The sequence below is a fragment of the Lepidothrix coronata genome, unplaced genomic scaffold, assembly GCF_001604755.1.
Source record: "Lepidothrix coronata isolate B3197 unplaced genomic scaffold, Lepidothrix_coronata-1.0 Scaffold267, whole genome shotgun sequence".
NCBI lineage: Eukaryota > Metazoa > Chordata > Aves > Passeriformes > Pipridae > Lepidothrix > Lepidothrix coronata.
Window position 1 is genome coordinate 1233864 of NW_016690447.1, and position 22910 is coordinate 1256773.

General features: G+C 49.8%; 1 protein-coding gene across 2 annotated transcripts in view; it reads right to left on the reverse strand.

Annotated features, from left to right (window-relative positions):
* Positions 1–352: 352 nt before the first annotated feature.
* Positions 353–22910, reverse strand: part of MAP2K4 (mitogen-activated protein kinase kinase 4) — a 61118-nt gene continuing 38560 nt past the window's right edge. For both annotated transcript variants that reach the window (XM_017835972.1, XM_017835971.1), the window contains 7 exons: positions 21745–21864; positions 20436–20487; positions 19920–20047; positions 6399–6476; positions 5272–5420; positions 1908–1953; positions 353–1305 (listed from right to left, as the gene is read on the reverse strand). In XM_017835972.1, coding sequence (XP_017691461.1) covers positions 1192–1305; positions 1908–1953; positions 5272–5420; positions 6399–6476; positions 19920–20047; positions 20436–20487; positions 21745–21864 — 687 coding nt within the window. In that variant the 3' untranslated portion in view covers positions 353–1191. The remainder of the gene's footprint in view (positions 1306–1907; positions 1954–5271; positions 5421–6398; positions 6477–19919; positions 20048–20435; positions 20488–21744; positions 21865–22910) is intronic.

The following is a 22910-nucleotide window of genomic DNA, read 5'->3' on the forward strand; positions in this document are numbered from 1 at the left end:
GAGTTACGGAGGGTCACAAAAGAGGTTCAGTATCCAGAAGGTGGTGGACAGTCTCCAGCAAGGTCAGCAGAGTGTGATGGGCACAGAGCCCGTGGCAGCCCAGGACACCCGTCCATCCTGCCGGCAGTGGCGAGACAGAAGAGCTGAGGTTTGGACTTGGGAGGGACACTGGGCTGGGAGGGCTGGGCCAGTGAAAAGGCAAGAGCACCAGGGCTGGGGACAGAAGGAACAAGACAAACAGTGGCCAGAACTCACAGCACACTAAAGCAGCTGCAGCCTCTGTGGACAGCACTGGGCAAAGGCAAAGCAAAGCCAGAGGGTGGTGAGCACTATAAACCAGGTCACAAGCAGGTTAAATTCAATCAAGTAGTTTAATAATTCTTCAGGTCAAAGGTCTTATCTTACCAGGTAACAATTTACAGGACACCTAGTTAAGAGTGAAGAGTGGCTGGCTTGGTAAAAGGAGGAAGAATACATTATGTCCCATCTCAATAGTTTAATGTTAGCCTCTTTCAATGCAACATATTTTTGGTAAAGACATATTCACTATATTTAACATGATCTCTCTTTAACAGGAAGTTCAGCTGAGCACACTGTCCCCAGAAAGTACACTGCGACTGTAAAGCAACAGAATTTCATAGCAGTAAATCTATTGCACTTTGTGAAGAATAAAATTCTCCTTTGCCTTCCCAGCTCCAGAAGGCAAAGCATCTCGTTGGTTAAGCAAGTTCTTCTCCCTCCAGGCAAAGTCTCTTAATGTTCAGACAGACAACGCCTAACTTTTGTTTGTTTGCTTTTTATTATTACTTGAAACAACAATTGGAAGAGTTTGAGAGAAAAATCTTTCCAGTAGCTGCTGAGAAGTTCTCCAAGTTTTGAGTCTAGAAATTAATTTTAGGTGCTATCCAATCACGGTCAACAAATAAATGTACTTATTTCCACATTTCATGAATATGTCCACAAAAGAGCAAGATGAGGTCTCTCTGTGACCAACACTAACACTGTGTGATCAGGTATTACAGGGATGCACTTTATATGTGACAACAGTATACAGACAGGATGGAAATAACACCAATATTATTGCACATGGTGTCTGGGCGAGCATTAAAAACACTGCAATATGTGATGAAAATTCTTCTTTACAGCTTGTTTCCCTCAGCCCTTTTTCTAGAGTTTGATGTAGCAGCAATATCAATCCACGTACATTGGAGAGCTGGGAGTTGCTGGCATTTGATCCAGGATTTTACAAACATAGCATGCAACATCCACTGTGCGTTCCTCATACATCAGGATGAAGGGATGTTTCTGAAATCAGATAAAAAACAAGGTTACAAGTCACCCTCCTGCCACATGCTGGCTCCCCAGATAAAAGCTGAGCAGCTGATTTTGCCTGGTGCAAGAACACAGGGCTTAGTGGTGGCCACAGAACACAGCTTGGTCTGTGGCTTTTCCACATTGGGAATCTGTCTTTAATGTGGGAGGTTAATGGAGGTAGGACAGGACTCTAGAGTGTCAGGAGCTGATAGGAGAGACAGGGAGTGGCTTGTGGAAGTCAAACCCAAGCCCTGCTCTCCTGAACCCTGACTCTCAGCTCTGCCCAGGAGGCTGCACTGGCCAGACCCAGCTCAGAGCAGCTGGTTTGTAATGTCAGGGTGGCCCTGGGCCGGGACACCAGGCAAACCCCTTTCACAGCCCTGCAGGGACCCTGATCTGATGCCACAGGGCACCTTCCCCTGCTGATCTCTCGCCTTGCTGGACAGACACCCATGGCAGTGGCATGGAGGTGGTGCTCCTCCTCCAGCCCTGGAGCTGAACACCCTGCCAGGATGGCCAGAGGAGGGGACGTGTGTCCCAGCCCCGCTGTGTGACTGCAGAGCCACCCCAGCTCAGATACACTGTGCACTCACCAGAAGCTCTTTGTACTTTGGCCTTTTGGACTCGTCCTTTGTAAGGCTAAAGAAAGCAGAAAGAGAATTAGGAGAAGGTGGGATGGGGGAAAATGTTACAGACATCAAAATACAGATTTTTACAGGACATGATGCTGAGCCCACTGCTGTCCAGGGGGACTCACTGCCTGTGGTTTCCTGGAAAATCCATCCTTGCACTGTGAGTGACCACAGGAGCTGCCTCCCTCCCTCACAGCCATCCCAGCTGTGTGGGCAAGGGCCAGCGAGTGGCACCAAAGGCCACCAAAGCCCTGTCCCAGGGGACATGGTGGAGAGAGGGGATGGACTGGGCGACACTGACACCACAGCCCCTGCCCCAGGAGCCAGAGCTGCACCACTGAGAAGAGAATGGGTGGATATGGCACCTTTCCCAAACAAAGGGAGTCACTCTAATTCCCAACAGCTGCATTTCCATCCCCAGGAGCTCTGGCTGGGCCTTTCTCCATCTCCAGCACCACCACAGTGTGGCCTCCACCCCATGGAGCAGCTGAGGGTCACCAGCACTGCCCTGCCAACAGAGCCTGTGGGGCAGAGGGGGCACAAACCCGGTGACTGGTCCCACACACCCCTCTCCAGGCTTCTGCCACCCCAGAGCAATTCCCTGCCTGACCCCATCAAGGCTCTCTGGGGGCTCCAATCTGCTCCTGCAACACCTGTAAGGCAACAAAGCAAAACTTGAGCTCACAGACCGAGCTTTGCTCTGAAATGTCCACACACCCTTTCCTAAAGCACTCTGAGAAATCCCTCATTCCTTTCCCAGCTCAATGTGAAGCTGCTTGCCTGGGGTGGCCACTGGCAGCACCAGGAGCCACACACTACTGCACAGGAACTCTAGTTCCAAGGATCCTGATCCTCAGGAGCTCAGGGCTCCATAGCTGCTGAAGCCAAGCACAGACTGGAGACTTCAGAGCAGAAAATTGAACTGCTGTAGGAAGCAGTTCCAGGAGTGGGACTCCAGATAAGCCTCTAATTCAGGAAGTTGGGCTGAAGGGGAAAAATGTTCCACCTAGGCATTCACAGTGCTGAAAGAAATATCAGGAACTCTTTAACACTGAAATGTTCAATAAATGTTTCTTGCCCAGAGAAGCCCCATCCCTGGGAGTGTTCAAGCCGAGGTTGGACAGGGCTTGGAGCAACCTGGTCCAGTGGAAGGTGTCCCTGCCTGTGGCAGGCAGTGAAACCGGGTGAGCTTTAAGATCTCTTCCAACCAAATCCATTCTGTGATTCCATGATTCTATGACAATATCCTTTCCTCACTGATCTATCCTAGCAGTGATACTGCAGGACTCTCTTTCGACATTTTTCCTAACTCTTGAATGCACAAACCCAGAAGACTCTTAGATGCACATCTGTGGGATGTTTATGCCATCACCCACCACACAGCCTTTGGGAACCTGACCTGCCAGCTTAGTAACCCCACAGATCACTGTTCGCACCGAACTAAAGGTTATTACGAGAAATATTTATTGCAGTGTTGCTATGAAGACCCCATAAATACTCCAGGCAGAAGTCAGATTATTTACAAAACCAGGTTAAACAAACCCAGAATCAGGCTGAAATCTGCCCCGGGCTCTGTGTGCTGTGTCTGATCCGGAGTAGCGGCCCCAGGAAGGGGAAAGGGGGTGGAAATACAAACTGACCTGATAAGCCTGGAGAACAGAAGGCTCTGAGGAGACCATAGAGCCCCCCTCCAGGGTCTAAAGGAGACCTACAGCAAGGCTGGAGAGGGACTTTTTACAAGGGCAGGAAGTGACAGGACAAGGGGGATAGTAGTTTTATTAGTTTATTAGGAAGAAATTCTTGGCTGTGAGGCTGGTAGAGCCCTGGCACAGGTTGCCCAGAGAAGCTGTGGCTGCCCCATCCCTGGAAGTGTCCAAGGCCAGGTTGGATGGGGCTTGGAGCAGCCTGGGCTAGTGGAAGGTGTCCCTGCCCATGGCAGGCGCTTGGAATGGGGTGGCCTTTAAGGCCCCTTCCAACCCAAACCATGGTTCTGCATCCAAAGACATGGCTGTTTAATGGAGATGCTGCACAGGCTCCTCTGCTGGATGATTTGGAGCCAAACTCACAGGGCACCACAGCAAGTTCCTGGCTTTGCAAAGTCTGATGATATGGCATCTCCATGGAGAACTATGTGGAAACACACCAGTGCTTGTTTTGTACATGAGGAAAGCAATTCTGACCTTTCTAAGCAAATGCTACAGTTGCAGTTTCAGTTTTGACTGAAAAATAGAAACTTCTGAGCAACAAACCATCTTGATGCTTGATTTTCTGCATCCCCAAAACAATAACCAGGCCTTCCTCACAGGGGGCTGGCCTCCTTAAAAATTTGTAATTCTGAACTAGACTACAATCCAAACCCAAAAATCATCTCCAGAGGATGGAAAGTTCTGAAACAAAACCTCTTGAAAGTTGAAATTGTCTAGTGCTGAGCCTTCCTGTGTCACAGAGCTTTGAGGTGGCCACCCCTGTGCTGGGGATGTCTATCACCTGGTCTGCTCAAGGCAGAAGGTCCCAGAAGACAAATGCAGGTCACACTGATGGATCTCACCTGTGCTTTGGTTAACAAAATTATATTGACCACCTTTCTCATTTAGATAGAAAAATGCTTCACCAGAAAATTCCTAATCAGCCCTTACCCTAAGCAGGACCCCACAGCTCTGGCAGGTGGGGAGACTCCCCAGGCTCCCCTTAGCAGCACCACAGATCCTCCACACAGGGCTGCAGAGGCCCTGCCTGCAGAAAACCATCTCCAGTCTTGATCTCAACATTCAATTCACACAAGGCATGAAGCCAACAACCCAGCAAGCCACAGCCACAGGTCCTGGCAGTCACTGTGCTGAGCCCAGTCCAAGAAGTGGGCAGGAAGGCTCCCAGCCTTGCCAGGCAAAGGCAGGACAGTACAGATCCTCTTTGCCCAATCACAGGACAACGCTGCCCAGTGTCTCTGGCTTCAAACTGCAGAAGAAAGGGCAAACAGCAGGTCTGTCCCAAGGCTCTGTGACAACAAGGAACAGAATGCACAGGCTAGGCCCCTATCTGCTCACACAAACCTCCTACCATGGGTCTTACCATGCCTCTCCCTAGCACAGCCACTCAGAGGTTTTCTCCTCACCCCCTCCCTGAAGAGCAGTTTCCAATGTCTGCCCTTCAGCTGCCACCTGGAAAAGTCCCCCATCACCTACAAACCACTGAAATGTGAGAGGTCCTTACCCTCATGCTGGTGCAGGAACATGAAAAAAAGCCAGGAGGTGCTGGGCACATGACCCTTGTCAAATACTCAGCAGTGACAAAACAAGCCCAAGTGCTTTCAGCAGGACACACTTACCACAAGTTGACGAAGTTGATGAAACTGGGGGAGAACTCCCTTTCCTCTGAGTTGCTCAGCTGCGGTGGGTCTCCTTTCACTACTTGTGTCAACTGGTCAAACACACTGTTCCACTTGGGGTAAGGGAACCGCCCCGTGGCCAGCTCGTACTGCAGGGAGACAGCAACAGCACCAGGCAGGTTTACGTGAGGTAAGTTCAGTCAGGGCAACAGAATGTCTGCAAGGAAACTGAACCCCTCAAAAGGAAGGCTGAGATGAGATTCTTCATCCTGTTCCCTGTATGGTTCTAAGAGGAGGGAAGGTTTCACCCAGCAGTAAATGCTGCCTGTGTGAGGAGCACGGCCAGATTTAGCCTGGCCAGGCCATGCCTCCACATCTGCCACTGACTGTACAACAAACCAGTGTAGGAGAGTAAAATCCTCCAAGCATCCTAACAACTACCAGAGAAAAGGAATAATGAGAATCATACAATCATAGGATATATTAAGCTGGAGAGGACTCACATGGATCACCAAGTCCAACTCCCTGCTCCTCACAGGACAATGGAAATGAGCATTTTAAAACATCAGTGGGGAAGACAGAAGCTACTAGTTCATAAGTTATTGCTTCTGCTTTCTCTTCCGCTTCACCACCTGGAGAAGGTAAAAGTTTCTCACTGCATCAGTGTGTGCATCTTGCAGTGCTGTGGTTAAGCCAGTGAGGAATCAGAATACCAGAATCCAGGATTAAACAAAGTCTCTGTGCAGCCAAAGTACAGCAGCTGCCAGGGCTGTCAGAGGCTTATTCCCACAGGCTGGGTGTTCTGCCCTGCACCACCACACTCACCATCCCTCCTCAGCTCAGACTTTGAACACAAAACTCATTTACAATCCAACACCTCTTCCCTGCTCACATCTTGCTCTCTGCAAAATACAGCTGCAGCCAAAGGTATCTGCAGGGGTTCAGGAGAACCATCTGCCTGGATGGGATTTAGACTGTTCCTGACCCAGGAAGTGCCCATTTCAATCACAACATGCAAACATGTTGGGCTGGGCTTGCAGCTGGGCTGGGCTTCCCATGTGTGATACCATCCCACTGCAAAGGGCACCAAGGCTCCCCACCAGGAAAGGGGTCAAATCCCCACTTACCAATGTAATCCCCAAGCTCCAGACATCTGAGCGGACGTCGTAGCCTTGCCTGGAGGCGCTGGGATCTATCCTTTCCGGCTGAAACGGGAAGAAGGTTCAGTCAAGCACTGTGCCATGCAGGAAGCAACAAGAAGCATCTGCAAACTTATCAGAAACTCTGAGTCTGTCCCACCAAGGCAGAGACTGGCACAGCTCCAGAGGCAAACTTTTGGCCAGGGCAGACCTTCAACCCCAGCAGAGAAATGTCTTAAGGAATCGCTTAAAACACTGACTTTATGGAGGTGTAGTGGAAGAGGTGATGGGAAATGGCCATTTATCACAGTCTAATCTTTTGGTTGTTTTCTTTTCCTTTTGCACAAGCACCTTGAATAATGGTGACTGTCTATTTATTTAGTTTTGTTCAACTCTGGGATTTCTTTAACACGAAGTCTCTGTTTTCACAGCCAAGTTGTTCCCAAGGGATCATAAGGCTTGGAATCAACATCTCATCCACCATCCCGAGGCTTAGCAGCATCTACCGAACTCTTCTCCCCAGCTGGCTGCTGATTGCCGAATCTCAACAGGTAATAAAAACAGTGCATTTTAAGAACAGCTCCTCTTTACAAGGTTTGGTCATCCCTTGAAAGCAACTATGATATTACAAGGTCTTCAGATATCCAAAATATCTTCAATAGAAAACAATATTTAGCCAGACATGGGAGGTTTGCACCTAAAAAGCAAGTTATCCAGAGAGGATAACAGCAAAAAAAAATCTTTATGCCTTGCATGTCAACTTATGAGAAACATCAGTCTGCCTTCTTTAGTAAAAAATATAATAATTAAAACATCAAAAGAAACAGGGTCTCATTCAGTTTTGGCTACAACAATAATAAAGATACCCAAGTTGCAATAAATTCTAAATTATGAGGTACAGGACTCTGAAAGCTCCGGCTGCTTTGTAAGCTACATTTTACTACAATGTCATGGCAGATGCAGCTGAAGAGTGCCATGCAATGAACCAAGTCCTTCAGTGCAACCTCCACACTCCAGTGAGCAGACAACTTACTGTCAACTCACCACATGAACAGACACCTCCCAGATCCCATGGGAATGCCTCATGGCATTCCTGACTGCTCTGCCATGCTGCCAGCAATCCTCTTTGCAGCCCACCACCCACATGTGGCTGCCCCTGCTGTGACCGCTGCCAGACCTCTCCCTTTCCCTCAGCTACCAGCACCTTCTCCAAGGAAACTTGCCCAGGCCATGCACGCCCACAGCCCCAGAGAAGGTTCTGCCAAGCTGCAGTGGTTCTGCAGGTGGCTTCTCCTACAGCCTCCCTGTGTCCACTGCTCTTCAGTACCTGGGATATCACCTTCGCAGGGCCAGTGATATGTTTTGTCATACTCACTTTCAGTTACAGTATCTGCTTTGAACCAGGCTGGCTTCCAGGGCCATACCCAGAACATCCTGCCCATCCCACCCTCCAAGCTCTGCCCTTTGCTGTTTTTTTCTTTGGTTGTGGTTTCCATTCAGCTTAAGCTCATACATTAGTTATTCCTCTCATGACTTGGATGGATGTTCCAATACTTCTGGTGGGAGGGCAAAATAATAAAATCACTAAAATTCAACTCTCTTAAAACAACCATCAGCCCTTCATATGCTCGTCTTGTAGCTAGTCAAAACCTATCATGTCTGCACTGCAGGTACCCCCGTGCTGCTGCCTCCTCACAGCCAACTCCGGCCTTCCCTCAGAGTCCAGGCTTCTCATACTGGGTACAATAGAATGCCAGACAGCTGAGAAGGGATCAAGAGCTAACAGAGCATCCATTGCTTTAAATACAGGGAACAGAAATGCAATGACAACTTTGAGGATCTGAATGGAAAATGTGCATTCCCAGTCCCTGCTTATTTGAGGGGAGGATGGTTTGATAAGCAGCAAACACTCAGCATGCAGATATATTTAGATGTTTCAGGAGGTCACTGGATATCTCAGTAAGAAGCAAAATATCTCAGGGAGTAGCCCATGGGTGAGCACTGGGTCGTACTCTGGCTCAGGAAGGACAAAAGGAGCTCAGACTTACAAATCAAAGCTGTCCTCTGAGGTAACACACAGAATAACATCACCTCATGGGTACAAAAAAAGTCAAAATGCTCTCAGCAATGTGTTTCTGTGAACAGCCCAAAAGGTCAAAGAGAAACCAAACAGAAGATGCCAGCAGTAGGGAGCTGGATAGAAGAACATGGCATCAATAATTGACCGGCACTGGACGTGGCCTGGCAGGCACTTCCCTGTCCCCGTCACAGGCTGAAAAGCAGCTTCCAGGGACTGTCATCACAAGTGATGCTGTGGCCACCACGCTCTGTTTCAATGCCACAGGCAGTGTGATGGACCTGCAACCCCCAGCAGCCTTCTTTGCCTATGACCCCACACAGCCCCTCCAGCATTCCTGGAATTCAGGGCCCAGAACAGCCAGGCTCCACCAGCCCAAGGGCTCTCCCAGAACTGCTCTGCTGTGCCTGCAGCCCTGTAACACCCTGGCTTCCCTCGGAGCAGAGCTCTCACCTCCAATCCCTCCTGCCAGGCACCAGGGGCTCCTCCTGCCTTCCTGGCTCCAGCAGCAACAGTGGGTGTGAGACACACGGAGCTATCCCTTCCCTGTCCCTCAGGCACAACAGTGTGGCCAGCTGGCCAAGGCAGGGGATTGTCCCACTCCTTCTTGCTCTGCCCCCTCATGTGAGACCCCACCTGCAGAGCTGCCTCTAGCCCTGGAGTCCCCAGCACAGGAGGGACATGGAGCTGCTGGAGTGAGTCCAGAGAAGGACAAAAAATGATCCAAGGGCTGGAGCCCCTGTGCTATGGAACACGCTGAGAGAGCTGAGGGTGTTCAGCCTAGAGGACAGAAGGCTCTGGGGAGACCTTACTCTGGCCTTTCAATATATAAAGGGGGCTTATAAGAAAGACAAAAAGACTTGTTACCAGGGCCTGGAGTGACAGGACAAGGGTGATGGTTTTACACTGAAGGAGAGTAGATTCAGATTAGATTTAAGGAAGAAATTACTTACAATGAAGGTATTGAGACTCTGGCACAGGTTGCCCAGACAAGCTGTGGCTGCCTCATCCCTGGAATTGTTCAAGGCCAGGTCAGATCAGGCTTGGAGCAGTCTGGTCTAGTGAGTAGCAGGGCTGGACCAGGTAATCTCTGAAATCCAAACCTATGGGTTCTATGGTTCTGTCAATGCTCCCTGTGCTGCAGGACACTATGAACCACTGTCCCCACCATGTGAAGCACCTCTCTGGGCTCATGGCCACTGCCCATAAGCATTTTGTCAACAGAAGATGGATTCCACAGCTGGCAGGTACCTTGCCACCAAGCAAATCAGAGTCACCTTGTAGGAAAACAAGGACCTCCCTGTGACCAAGGACCATACCCCATGTGACAGACACTGGTGTGTGGGAATGGCGGCGGGTGGCCCTGCCCTGAGCGCGGCTGGGGACACATCACCATGTCTAGAGGCTGCCACCAGGGACCAGCCAGCACAGGGCCACACCACATTATGGGGAGGCTGGCCCTGCCAGTGCTGGGACCCCCCACACCACAGATCCACAGCACAGATCCACAGTAGAGCAGTTCCAAGCTGCAGACGAAGGACTCACTCTCCACATAGCACAGTGAAGGAGGGGACTGCACAGAAAACAACCATTCTGGGCAGGGCCCAACTGCTCAAAGGGACTGGTGGGATGGGTGGCACTGGTGAGACAGAGCTGGTTGTCTCAGGCACCAATGAGGGGCAGCCTTCTACTTCCACTGAGCAGAGCACTGGGGACGTGGCCCTAGACCATGGTGGCACAGTTAGAGGGAAAGGAGGATAGACCAAAGTAAATCCCATCTAAATGGGAAGCAGGAAGTAGATGACATGGGAGCAACTAACACCAACTAAGGAAGAGTCACCATGTGAACTCTGGGGACCTGGAGTGAGGGCTGCACACAAAGCCTGGCTCAGGCCAGGTGTCCTGCAGGAAAGGAAATAGCTGAGGTGAAGACCCACCTCTGGACTGTGCTGATGGGGTGAAGGGGCAGAGTATGGATGCATCAGAGAAGGGTACAGGCTGCCATGGGACTTCTCTCTGGTTCAGTGTTCACCTGGGCACCAGCATTTTGACCGAAAAATGAGCAGTGAGCAGCACAGATCCTCACTGCCCTCCAAACCCCAGGTAAGCAAACACACGTGGTTCAGGTTATCCTCCCTCTTCTCCAAGACCCAGCTACACAAACACCTGCAGCTTGGGCTGAGACACAAGGACAGATGCACACAGGACTCCCTGTACTCCTGAGCTGCTTCATGTAGCTAAAGAGTAAAGTTGCATTTCTTAGAAAACCCAATTCTTGAAGCTCAGATCTGGGTTTTCACTGGTTATGTAATCAGGGAATTTTATCCCACATGCACCACAAATTCAAAACTACCTCCACAGCAATAAAAAGTACACAACAAACTTCTTTTCTACTTAGGTCAATGCATCCCTAAACTAAAAGGAAGTAAAAGGTTACCAGGAGCAAAGAATGACCAGAAAGTGCTGTATTTTTGCAATACAAAAAGCAGAAAAATTCTACATGATACAAACTCTCCCTCTGCTCCAACCCAGGAACAGAGAGATGTGAAATGGAAGCTGCCAGCCTGCCACGAAGACTAACTTCTCACACTGAAACACGTGTAAAATGAAGTCCAGGGTGCTGCAGCAGCAATGGGAACCATCCTTTGGACCATCAATAACTGGTTTGGGAAGTTCTTCTGTTCAGTAAGGAGAACATTGTCACTCACTTTTCACATTGCTGTATTTCTCGAGAATATTCGTACAGCAAAAAGCAAGTTGTTCTTCCTTCAGGGCTGTCCCCCCACATCTCCCCTCACCTGCTCACTAAGACCTCAAAATGTTTTTACTCCTGTGAGCCCCCTCCCTGACTGCCCTGCTGGGCTGGGCTGGCAGTTCAGACTCTGTAAGGCGGAATAAGAGCCTGAGTGCTCACCTGGCCAGGAGATGCTCACACCAGCCCTCCATCTCCCAGAAGATCACAGAACGGTTTTGGTTGGAAGAGACCTTAAAGATCAGCTTGTTCCAAACCTCTGCCATGGGCAGGGACATCTTCCACTAGACCAGGTTCTCCAAGTCCTGTCCAACCTGGCCTTGGACACTCCCAGGGATGGGGCAGCCACAGCTTCTCTGGGTAACCTGTGCCAGGGCCTCTCACCCTCACAGGGAAGAATTTCTTCCTAATATCTAATCCAAACTTGCTCTCTGTCAGTTTGAAGCCACTCCCTCTTGCCCTGTCACTCCAGTGAACAGGCCCCCTCCAGCTTCCTTGTAGGCCCCTTCAGATCCCAGAAGGTGCTCTGAGGTGTCAGAGATTGAAATGGTTAATGATCACCAAAAGACTTTTGTCAAACTGCAAAGAAACAGCTGCTCATCGGGCAAAGCCCACCCCTCTCTGAATGTGCCTACTGTGAAAAGACCTTCAGATGAGATAAGTGGGTGCCATTGCCCAACTGTCCTGGGTGCAGAAGGGTGTGCACACCTGAAGCTACAAACTGGATTTCCAGATAAGGGAAGAGGTTGATAAAAAGCAAATTCTGCAAGGTGGGATAATCCTTCTTACCATGCCAATGTCTTCCCTTACATGATGACTCTGCTGTGAAAACCCCTCAGGGAGCACTGAAGACATTTCACACTTAACCTGGGCTATTCATCTCAGATTTTAGACCATGATGGACCATAATTGATGCTAATTTAACACGCAGCTGTAAGGTCTTAGAAGGTGTCAGAGACTCCTGACATGTCCCATGACACCATCCACTGTAAAACTCCCCAACCCAGGGGAGGTACAAGGCATTCCCACCTGAGCCTGTAGTGTATAATTACTCATGAAATCTTAGAGTTTGGGGGGGGGGCAATGCTTCCTCCACCCCCAACAGAGCAAGACCACCACTTCAACCAGCAGACATGGAAGCTGCAACTACCAAGTTTCACTGCTGGATCCAGCAGGTGATTACTATATATATCTTTCCCTGTTTATCCTTACTCTTCCTTTCCTTACACATTTCCTTAAGTGTTATTTTTATGATTTAATATTGCTGTATTACTATAGATGATAACAACCAAAACAGCTGCATACCTGTTTTCCTTTGAAACAAAACCATTCTAAAATAAATCCTACATATATATATTTACAAACACTGATCATTCACTCTTATCCACACCAAGGGATTTATTAACAAGAACCTGGGTTACCCTCCCCTTCTGGGGTGGGTCATAACATGAGGTCTCCACACAACCTGCTTTTTTCCAAGCTGAACAGCCCCAATTGGTGACATCAAAATCTTCTGCTGGCTGCTAGAGGTGAGGTAATTTCATGTGGAGCCTAATAAGCTTTGAGATCCCCTCCTGGGCACGGAGGACCTCACGGGTGACCTCAGTGCCTAAGAGCAGAGATGTGAGTCATTCACAGGAGCAACTGAGGCATCACAGTCACTGTGCTGGGTAAAAATCTTTTCTAAGGTCATACTCCCCTCTCCAGCACCAGGTGACCAAGGACAAACCTATGACACTGTGTTCTCTCTCTGTATGGCAGTGCCAGTTGCTCCGGGGGTCACACAGGATCCTGTGCCACAGCCTGCCCTGGTCACAGGAGGAGACCCAGCTCCTTGGCCAGGGAGTGACACAGTAGAACAAAGGACACATGGTGTGATGAGGGAAGAGCTGCCAGGGCAGTAGAGAACACAAGTTCTTCTGCCTCTGCTGGCTGGATCTGCCACTGCCCCCAGCTCCTGAGTCCCCCTCACCAAGACAGCAGCAGTGACCTGAGCTCTGTGTGCATCACTTCTGCACCTACAGGAGAGCAGAGTAGTATTGTCAAAAAATACTTCAGCCAAAGCATTCGTCCCTCCTTGGATGCTGAATTCAGATGTTCCTTCCAAAATCCCCTCTGTTCTCTGAGTTCCTGTCCCTCTCCCTCACCCAGGCCAGCCACAAAGCTTGTGACTGACCAGAGATTATCAGCAGAGATCATATTTCTAGAGAATGGCCTTTCCTCCCCTCCCATTTCCTTTACATATTTACTGTGAGAGAATGTTTCATTGAAAAGCTTCTCCAGCAGCATTTTCCAGGTGGAGATGCCAGTTCGCATGGGATCACCATCCCCTCCCAGCTGGCTTTCCTAACCCTGCCTGAATTCGTCGATCTCAACAACAGCAAAGTGATGGACTGGTGGACAGGGGACACTTACTAGGCACAGAAAGGTTGGAACATTATTGAAGGTAAATAGGTCCCGTTGTGTTTTTACAAATGTAGACCCTGAAACTGTGCAATGACCTTATTTGTCTTGTTAGTAAAGGTAAATGTGCCTGTAATAAAGCTGGACTGGTGCAGGGCATGGTCTGGACCCCGACTAACTTAAGCATCAATAATTTGCATCAGTAAATGCTTCACTAATAAGAGTTCAGAGTGCCACTGTTATGTGTTGAGTGGGAAAGATTTATAGTGGGACCTCAAAGGTGGCCTTCCTTAGCCTACTGCTAATAATATCCATGAAAATATAAAATTAGTGTTGCTAAATTCTGCCTATTACAAAAACTATTGCTAGCATGGTACATAAGGGCTCCTGGAAAGAGAGCCCTTATGTGTGACTGGAGTGTTCAGTAAGCTGGGCTCTGGCTGGCTGCTGACTCACTGGAGTAGGCAGAAAAGGCAGCACTCTGGGGTGACAGAGGCCCCTAGGGCAGAACAGGAGTGCAGGAAATCCTGAAGGAGCATCAAGACTTCGGGTGTGTGGCTGGGGCGATGCTCTGGGAGCTGCTGCTCTTGTTACAGACACCACAGGTGAGACAAACACGGAGTTTGCACAGTTTCAGGGTCTACATTTGTAAAAGGATGTTGAAAATATGAGGGGGTTATAGCCCAGCCATAAAACACAGGCCAATCTGCCTTAAGGGAAATAAGATGCTCAGTCCCTAATCTCCTCAAAGAAAAGCACAAGAGGTGACTGCATCAGTCAGAAAGTACCTGCTGGGGAAAGGGGTGTGGCAAAGACAGGGCTCCTTAACTCTGCAAACAGAGCAGAAACCAGAGCCCACAGCCAGCCACTAATACAGGACTTACTCGTACTAAATAGTATTAGGAGCAAAATTTATGACCAGGACAACCTCATGGTGGCAAATTCTCCAGAAGCTGAAGAGGCACCTTTAATGCAAGACTTTGGAGATCTTCACTGTCTGGCATTATTTTGGAAGGCCAACGTCCAGCACCCCAGGGCTTGACACATCAACGCCATCCCCACTGCTGCTGCCAAGGGCTGTGTTAAAGGGCTGTCAGGTGTTTCAGGCCCATCAAGGAACTTTCTCACAGAACCTCACCAAGGGCCCAGAGTTTTGGTAGGGATGCTCTGCAGGTCCTTGAAGTCGTTACTGAACCAAACACTGAACTGCCCAGTTATTTTTCCACAGCCATAAATCCTAACCAACAGGCCAGCTCCAAACACACACTGAAAGGAGTCCAGAAGGAAGCACAGCAAAGGAACTACTTCTCATCCTAGAGGATTCTGTGATGCAGCAGAGAAAGGGAACCAAGAAGGTGTCTACAGATGAAGTCACACGCATCCTAACCAGAAATCAAATGTAACATGCAGATGGCCATCAGCAAAGGTGAGTCAGCATGTGGCAAGGCCAGGCTGCAGTCATCACAGTGTGAGCCTCATAATCTGGTTTCTTAAAGATCTCTTCTGTTCAACCAGTCTGGGTGCAGGATCAGGAGACTTCCCCTGCTGCATTCCAATGCCTCTCTTTCTGGCCTCATCACCTGTGAAAGGCTGATCCTGAAAAGCACAACCCTCACCCCCAGATCCAGTCCTGACTCCAATCCTTCCCATATTATGGTAAACAGGAGCTTTTGCATTCCATGAACACTGGAGTCCCTAGTCCCAAAGCAGGTGCTGTGCCCTGCTCCTGCCATGGCCCTGTGTCCTGCCTGCTCCACTGCTGAGGGCCAAATGGGCTCCAGGAGGGTGGGAGGACCTGCACACACACCTGCACACCCGGGACCTGCACAGCCCTTCACTCCCTCTCCCCATACCTGACCCTGCCCTAAGGTTCCTTGCCCATTCCTCTTGGTATCTCTGCTGCCCTGACGGTCCCGTTCTGCTGCCTGTGGCCTCCAACCAGCCTTCTGGGAGCTGATCAGGGCTGTGGGGCCACCCTGGGCCACCCCAGCACAGCCACCCAGGCAGAGCAAACCTGCAGCACCCAGGAGCTGCTTCCAGCTGAACATCCCATGCCTCCCGAGGGCAACTATCTCCCAGATCTGACTTTCAGGCAATTCCCACTTAAATCCTAGTGGCCAAAACGTGTTTTTTTCCCCCACTTTTAGCACTCTTCTCCACAAACCTCATGTCCTGCCCACAGTACTGCTGGGCAAGCAGTCAGCTTACACAGGTGGCTACTGTCAGGCTTCCCCAGGTCGATACAAACTGCCTGTGCAGCCAAGCATCCAAACAGGCAAGGAGGGAAATCCCATCCTGCCGTGTACCCGGCGGGATGAGTGTGAAATGCCGAGGCACAGACCCAAGCTCAGCACTGCAGCAGGGCTGCTCAGCATGGGCTCTGCACCATGTGATGGCAGGGGCCACATCTGGAAAGGAGAAGTCTCACAGAGAGCAAACCAGATTTCTGCCAGTGGATGAGTGAGCAGAGGTCACATTCTGAGCTGAAGGCACGCGGGTGACAGCGGCAGCACATGGTGACAGCAGTGGGGACAGCTGCGCTCACAGCTCAGGCATCTCCCCAGCATTCCCTATGCCACAGGCAGGAAAGCCTGGATCCAGCCCGCCCTGCTCGCAGAGGGGTGGGGCCACATGTCCCCCAGTCTCCTCCCAGGTCTGTTTTCTCAGTCATAAAAAATTATGGCTGGGTTCCAAGTTTCAGAGGAAAGAGGAAAAAAATGTCCAACATACAGTAATATTTAGGAACATCCAAGAGGATTTCAGTTGCATGAATTCAAACCCACAGCCTGCCTGTGCAGAAAAATGACTGACTGAGCCCGATGAAACCTGGGCATTGGGTCAGGAACGCAAAGCTGAAACAGGTTCTGGCTGTGGCTCCAGTTGGGAAAAGGATACAGAGAACTCCTGCATCCCTACAGCCTTCCCCTCCATGAGCACAGGGCGAGAGGGGACAGAGCTGTCACTGTCACCTTCCTTGGGTAATTTTTTTTTCTGTGCACAGTCTGATCCCTGCCCAAGCCACCCAAACACAGGGCCTTGACACCAATGCCAGCAGTGACTGCCTACCTTCTCCAGAGGAGAGTGAGGAGCAGGAAAACATCCTGAGCACAGACAGGGCTGTGCACAGGCCCCTGCTCCTGCACAGGCAGGGAGACACAGACTGTGTTCACTGGGACATGGGTAATGCCCTGGCACCAAGAGGGCTGCTCTGTATCTGTGCACTGCACATCCCCTTGCCCACCCCCTCACGGAGAGCACAGTGGGCAGCCCCTGGGAAGGGGGGAAAGCACAGGGCACCCAGGTGACCTGGGAAAAGGACCTGAGTGACCAAGGACACTGGTGACACCATCAAACTCTGCCCCTGGAGGTCCCAAAGGAGTGGGGCAGGGCAGGACATCGGTCCTCATGCTGGCTGGGTCCACCCCTGCTTAAACCAAGCACTTCCAGTCTCCCCCCTCTCCTCTCTGATACAGACACTGAGTTCACTGGAGTGTTCGGAAGGCAAAAAGCAGTAATGTCACAAAGGCCACCAGTGTCAGTGTGGCACACAGAGCCCACTCCCGTCAGCAGCACCCACACAGCCAGAGGCAAGGCAGGGATCACAGGGAGCAGCACACAGGGAGGACACAGGGCTGGCCATGAGCAACCTCACCCCAACCTCACCTGGAGCAAAACCCCAGCGCTGGCACCAGCATGGGGCAAATCTGGGTGAAGAGGGCTCAGAATGGCCCAGAGGCTGCCCCAGGGGCCACAGGCTGCCTGGGGACTCAATCCTGCCTTTGTGTCAGAAAACATAAGGTACCAACGGGCCTTTGCTTACCGTAACAATTGCAGAGGAACTGAAAGCCAAAAACAAAACAACCTCCCCAGCACTGCAGCTCCAAGGCCAAGATGCTGCTCACTGGGAACAGCTCCAACACTTTTGGTTCAAACCCATGGCACTTATTTGGCAGCTGGACATGGCTCCTGCTGCCTCCTCAGGCTGCTCACAGCCAGACTGGCCAAAATCCAGTGTTATTGTTACCAGCACTCTCTGGGGACCAGCCCCAGTGAACAAGGTGTTACAGGTTCTTTCAAGGGGCAAGTGCTCGTGCTGCAGGAATTACTGCAAGTGTTATAGGGTTGCAAAACAAGACACTCTCATCAGGAAGAAGCATCCAGCAGCCCTTAACAGAGCCTCCCCGGCTGAACACAGCTACTGCTCTTGGCCTATTTTACACTAAAAAAAATACTATTTTCCTTTTGAGAGAAATGTGGTGGCTTGACTCCTTCCCAGGTATATCCAGCTTTGATCACAGCATTCCTACAGACATCAGCCTCTCCTGGCTTGGAGAAAGAGCTGGCAAATGTGCCTGCACACTGGGGACATCTCCCTGTTTCCCAGGCTTCCCAGTACATGGAAATGCTCATGTAGTTGGAAAGGAGTCACTGAGGCCAGAGAGCAGCAGGGAAGAGGCCAGTCATCTCCCACACTGCTTGCCAGCTGCTGGCTGTCCCACAAACCCTGTTCCATGCCAAGGTCTGAAAAACACAAACTGAACTGGAACACTTTTGCTCATTTAAAAGTCCACTCAAGTCTGGAGCTGGCGATGGAGCTGCACAAAGAGCAGAGTGCATATGGACAGACAGACGGCAGAAAGGAAAACCAAGGGGCTATAGAAGCACTCACCCACTCACAGCCCAAGGGAAAGGAAGCACACAGACACACCAGGAACTGTCATGGTATAACTACACCAACTGCCGGAGCAGAGCCAACCACCTACCCGTGGCTCTAAGAAAAGGGGGGAACATCAATTCCTGAAATTATCACTCACTGAACTCGGGAGGGGAAAAGGTGACAGCAATTTTTCAAGAGCTCTATCTGCAGATATGACACACACCTCAAGAGTGTAGGGGCAAGGCAGTGACAGCCCAAACCCCACAAAGCCATGCTGTCCAAGTGCCTGCAGTCTGGGATGCAAAAGCAGCCTCGGGTCTGCTCTGGCTCCTACCCCTCCTGGCCACCCCTCTTTGCTGCTGCCCTCAGCATCCCACACCTCACCAACACACCAAACTGGGCAGCTCCAACCCAGCCTCTTCCCTGCAAGGAGTTCCACACACTCGTCAAGAGTGTTGAGAGCAGAGACATGGCTCTGACCCCTCTCCAGCCTCACAAGGTCTTTATTTAACAAACTGCCCTCTTCCACCACATTTTGTGGGTCTGGTGCTTGCGCAGACTTTGCTGCACCATAGCATCAATCTCCAAGAACAGATCTCACCTGTACTATCCTGTTCAGCTCAATGAGTTTCTACCTCTGCTAGAAGGGCAGTGAGAGAAAAAGGTCAAATGCTCTGCAATCCAGACTCTGCACTTACACAGATCAGTCAGGGCAGACAGGTTTGCCTTGGACATCAGCTGTGACCTGGGCCAGATGGGCACTGTACCTTAAAAGAGAGAGATTTTCCTTTTTTTCTCCTTGGTGGTCGATCAAGAGAGTTTGTAAGACAGTATTTTTCAGCATACAGAATAAAGCATAAATAAATAAGTAACAAAAGTTAAATACGGGCACTGAAATCAAAGTTACATTGACAGCAGCAGGCACATAGCTCCCTGAACAAGGTACCCTCAGCTCACATGAGAGCAGAGATGCATTTTCAAAGCAGCCTGAAGCACAGAAGAAGTGTTTAAAAGCCTCAGAGAGCTTCCAAATTCACCACCACAGCTTTTCTCCCTGGGAGGGGAGGGCAGCAAACAAGCAGGACAGACTCTCAGGAGCCACGACTCAGCCCCAGCAATTTCCACACAGCTGCTCTACTCCTGCCGCTCTCCAGAATCACATTCCTCTGGAATTAAGTTCTGGCACACTTTGGAATTAAAGAGGTTTGCAATAATCACTGTAATTCTGCTCTGCAATAACTCCGGTGACATAATCTTACCAGAGTAAATGGATTTCTTGCAGACCAAGACAAACCTGCACTCCAATGTCACTGCTCCCCCTGAGTGCTGGGGTTTTTTTGGAGCTGCTGGAAGGCACAGAGCTCCTCTCCACTCCAGCACCACAGCCCTGGCAGCAGCAGAGGAACCCAGCAAAAAATGGGAATGTGGTCACTTTGCCACAGCCTGGACACCTCTGCTGACACTGCCAGCAGCAGCGCCCCATCCGGAGCTCGGTTCCATCTGGGAAAGGGGTAATCCCATGGAAAACAGGCTGATGACAGGCAGGGCCATGCTGAGCCAGGCCTCAGGAGGGGGTGAGGTCCTGCAGATCCCACAGATACAGCAGCTGATCCCACTCACCGCCATGTACGGCCGGCACCCCGCATCCCGCGTTTTGGCAATGGAGTCCACGAGCTGTCCACTAATGCCAAAGTCACAGAGTTTAATATTCCCATTTCTGTCCAGAAGAATATTGGAAGGTTTGATGTCTGCAGGGGAAAGAAATTTAAAGCAGTAAGTCACAGCTGGAGGTTTCAATTTCAGGAGCAGCAGCTGCAGAGGGTTGAGGCCCGTACCCCTTGGCGCTGGATGTGCTCGCTGAGGATCCTGAGCAGGAGCACAAGGAGATGGAGGCAGTCCCAGAGATGCCCCGTGCCTGGGGGTAGAGGCAGATGCCCATGCCCAACCACCCTGAAATCACACTTATATGGAAAAAGCAAAGGCTGAAGGGGCAACAGAACAGGCACTGGAGACACCTGTGCAAAAGCTGCACAGACTTGTGGCAGTGCCTGTGCTATTCACACTTTGACTGAAGCAAAAGCTGTTTACAATTCTTGCAATTATTTTCATAGACAAGAAGAAAAGATGTGAACTCACCTCTGTGAATGATTTTCAAGTTTTCTTTTAAGTGGTTTAGTGCTTTCACAGTCTAAGAAAGAAAAACGGACGAAAAATTAGCAGATGTCCTAAGAACCTTGGGATTATTAAATTTTTGGAGCTCCGAGAACAGAGGAAAAAAACATTCCGTATGTTGAGATATCACTCCTGTAATATGCCATGTAATAAAAGTATTTTTCTCTGAACTTCTCCTGCAAAGAGATAGTGATATAAGAGAGAGGATGTGCTTAAGTGAACACACATCCCCCGTGACCTGGAAAGATCCCACTCTGGGAGAGGGGAACAAGGGGTGAAGTCAAAACAATCTCTGATATTAATTATCCTGAGCAGTAACTTATTTCAAGCTCTATGCTGTATTTTTTCAGTAGGTAACAACTGTTCCCATTTCTTGACTTTTTACTGGGCCAGGACTTGAAAACATCAGTCAGGTTCTCCACTCGCTGAAGAGTCTCCTGTGCTTTTGGGAGTCTTTGCATGAGGCTGCCAGAGTCTTCTCTGGACTGGAGGGGCCAGCATCCCCTGCAGAAACCTGGTGGACCTGACAGATTTTTACAGGCAACAGCAGGACACCCTTCAGGATACCCTCCAAAAACCACAGACCCAAACCACACATTTATTTTGCAGGGCCAGACCTTGCCCTTGTGTTCAGCCAACCAAGAGTTCATTTTGGCACAGCCAAGGGGTATTTTACAGGGATTCTTAAAGGAAGAAAGGGGGCTCTGTGTAGTAAGGCTGTACCTGGATACCCTGGATGGGATTCCTCTCCCTTCACACCTCAGCCCCCACACAGAGGCACCAACCTCTCCCCAGTGCCTCGAGTGTGAAGGTGGGAAACCCACTGAGACCAGAGCCTAGTGGGGTTCACCTGTCCTGGGTAAAAATGCCCAACTCCTTGTTCCCTGTACAAACGAGGAAAAGGGAGACAGCTCATCTTTTTTTAGGCACCTTCCTTGGGATGAGACAGCTTCCAGCAGTGCTTTCCCCTGTGCACACGAAGCAATCCCTGCACAGGGAGGGTGGTGTCTGTGCTGCTGGTGCTGACATTCAAGCAGACAGAGCAGGAAGCTGGTCCTGAGGTCTCTTTATGAACTCATTACTGACCCCAGAACCTGCTTTTCCACCATGCAGTATGCTGTGGAAAAGTTACAAGCACCCTCAAGGACCATTCACAGCATGGTGCAAAAAGCAGCAGCAGTTCTGCTGCACAAACCAACCAGATCTTCACATGGAGTGACAGATCTGAACTCTTCACATTAGCTTCAACAAAAAGGTTTAACAAAATACTCACAGCTAAAGTGATTTTGCCTAGGATTTCTTCTGGAATAACATCATCTAATACACTATATACATATTTGTAAAACTTATCAAACGAGGTAGACATGAGCTCCATACAGATCCAACAGTCACCCTGGAAAGAAAGAGAAAAGAATCTGTGTTACTGCCAAGACAAAAATGAGAAATACAAATCCAGAGAGCATACGGAGATCCCTTGAATCCAATGAAACACACTGCATCTCTGCATTTGACAGGAAGGATGGAATTCAGCTTGATTCATTTTAGCAAAGAAAGACTTGCTCCATCCACAGCAGAGGTCCACCTCACACCTGACATTACAGTTTAGATGCCTAAACCTGAATGAATCTCGCACACTATTTGGCTCTCCAGAAGGCTGCAGGCACAGGGAAACACCAGCAGGCACAGTAAGACTAAAACAAAATCCCTTCAGTTTATGGCTGTCCTGCAGAGGACAGAATACATTTCACACAACATTCAAGAGATACCATCTAAACAAGAGAAAATGAAAATAAACCTAAGAGTGGGGGGAGATTGTGGATTTGCATCTTACAGCTAAACAATTAAAGTGCAGAAAATTGTAAAATATACCAGAATATGTGTTCAACCAAACCAAGCTGAACTGCCACAGGAGAATAACGTGTTCTTTCATCAAACTCTCCTGAGATCTGTAAATTGAACTGCTCACAATGATTTGCTGGGCATGACAAATGGATCCCCACAGCATACTTTAGTGTGTGTCTGCCCTATGGTAGACTGAGAGAGAGCTTAGCCATGCACTGATCCGAGTTATTTCCATTTTTTGGAACATTTTAGCCCCATTGAGGAGGACAGGAGGCTTTCCATGAGCTATTTCTGTAGACTCTCATGCACTTGAGGCAACTCTTTATTGCAGAAATACTAAACCATTAGACTCAGACCTGCCCTCACCAGAAATGACATCCTCACACCTATCTCCTACAGACTGTACCACAGTGAGTGCCCAAACTGCATCAGCTGTCAAAAGCTACATGCAGAACAGTCTGGGTGTCTCATCCTGGCTAAACACCACCCCCAAGCCCTCTGTGAGGAGCAGCAGGCTTGTGCAGGCAGTGCTGCCTAGGGCTGAGGTGCAGCCCCAGGCACAGGATAATGTTCTGCACACTCCTGTGATACAAGAAG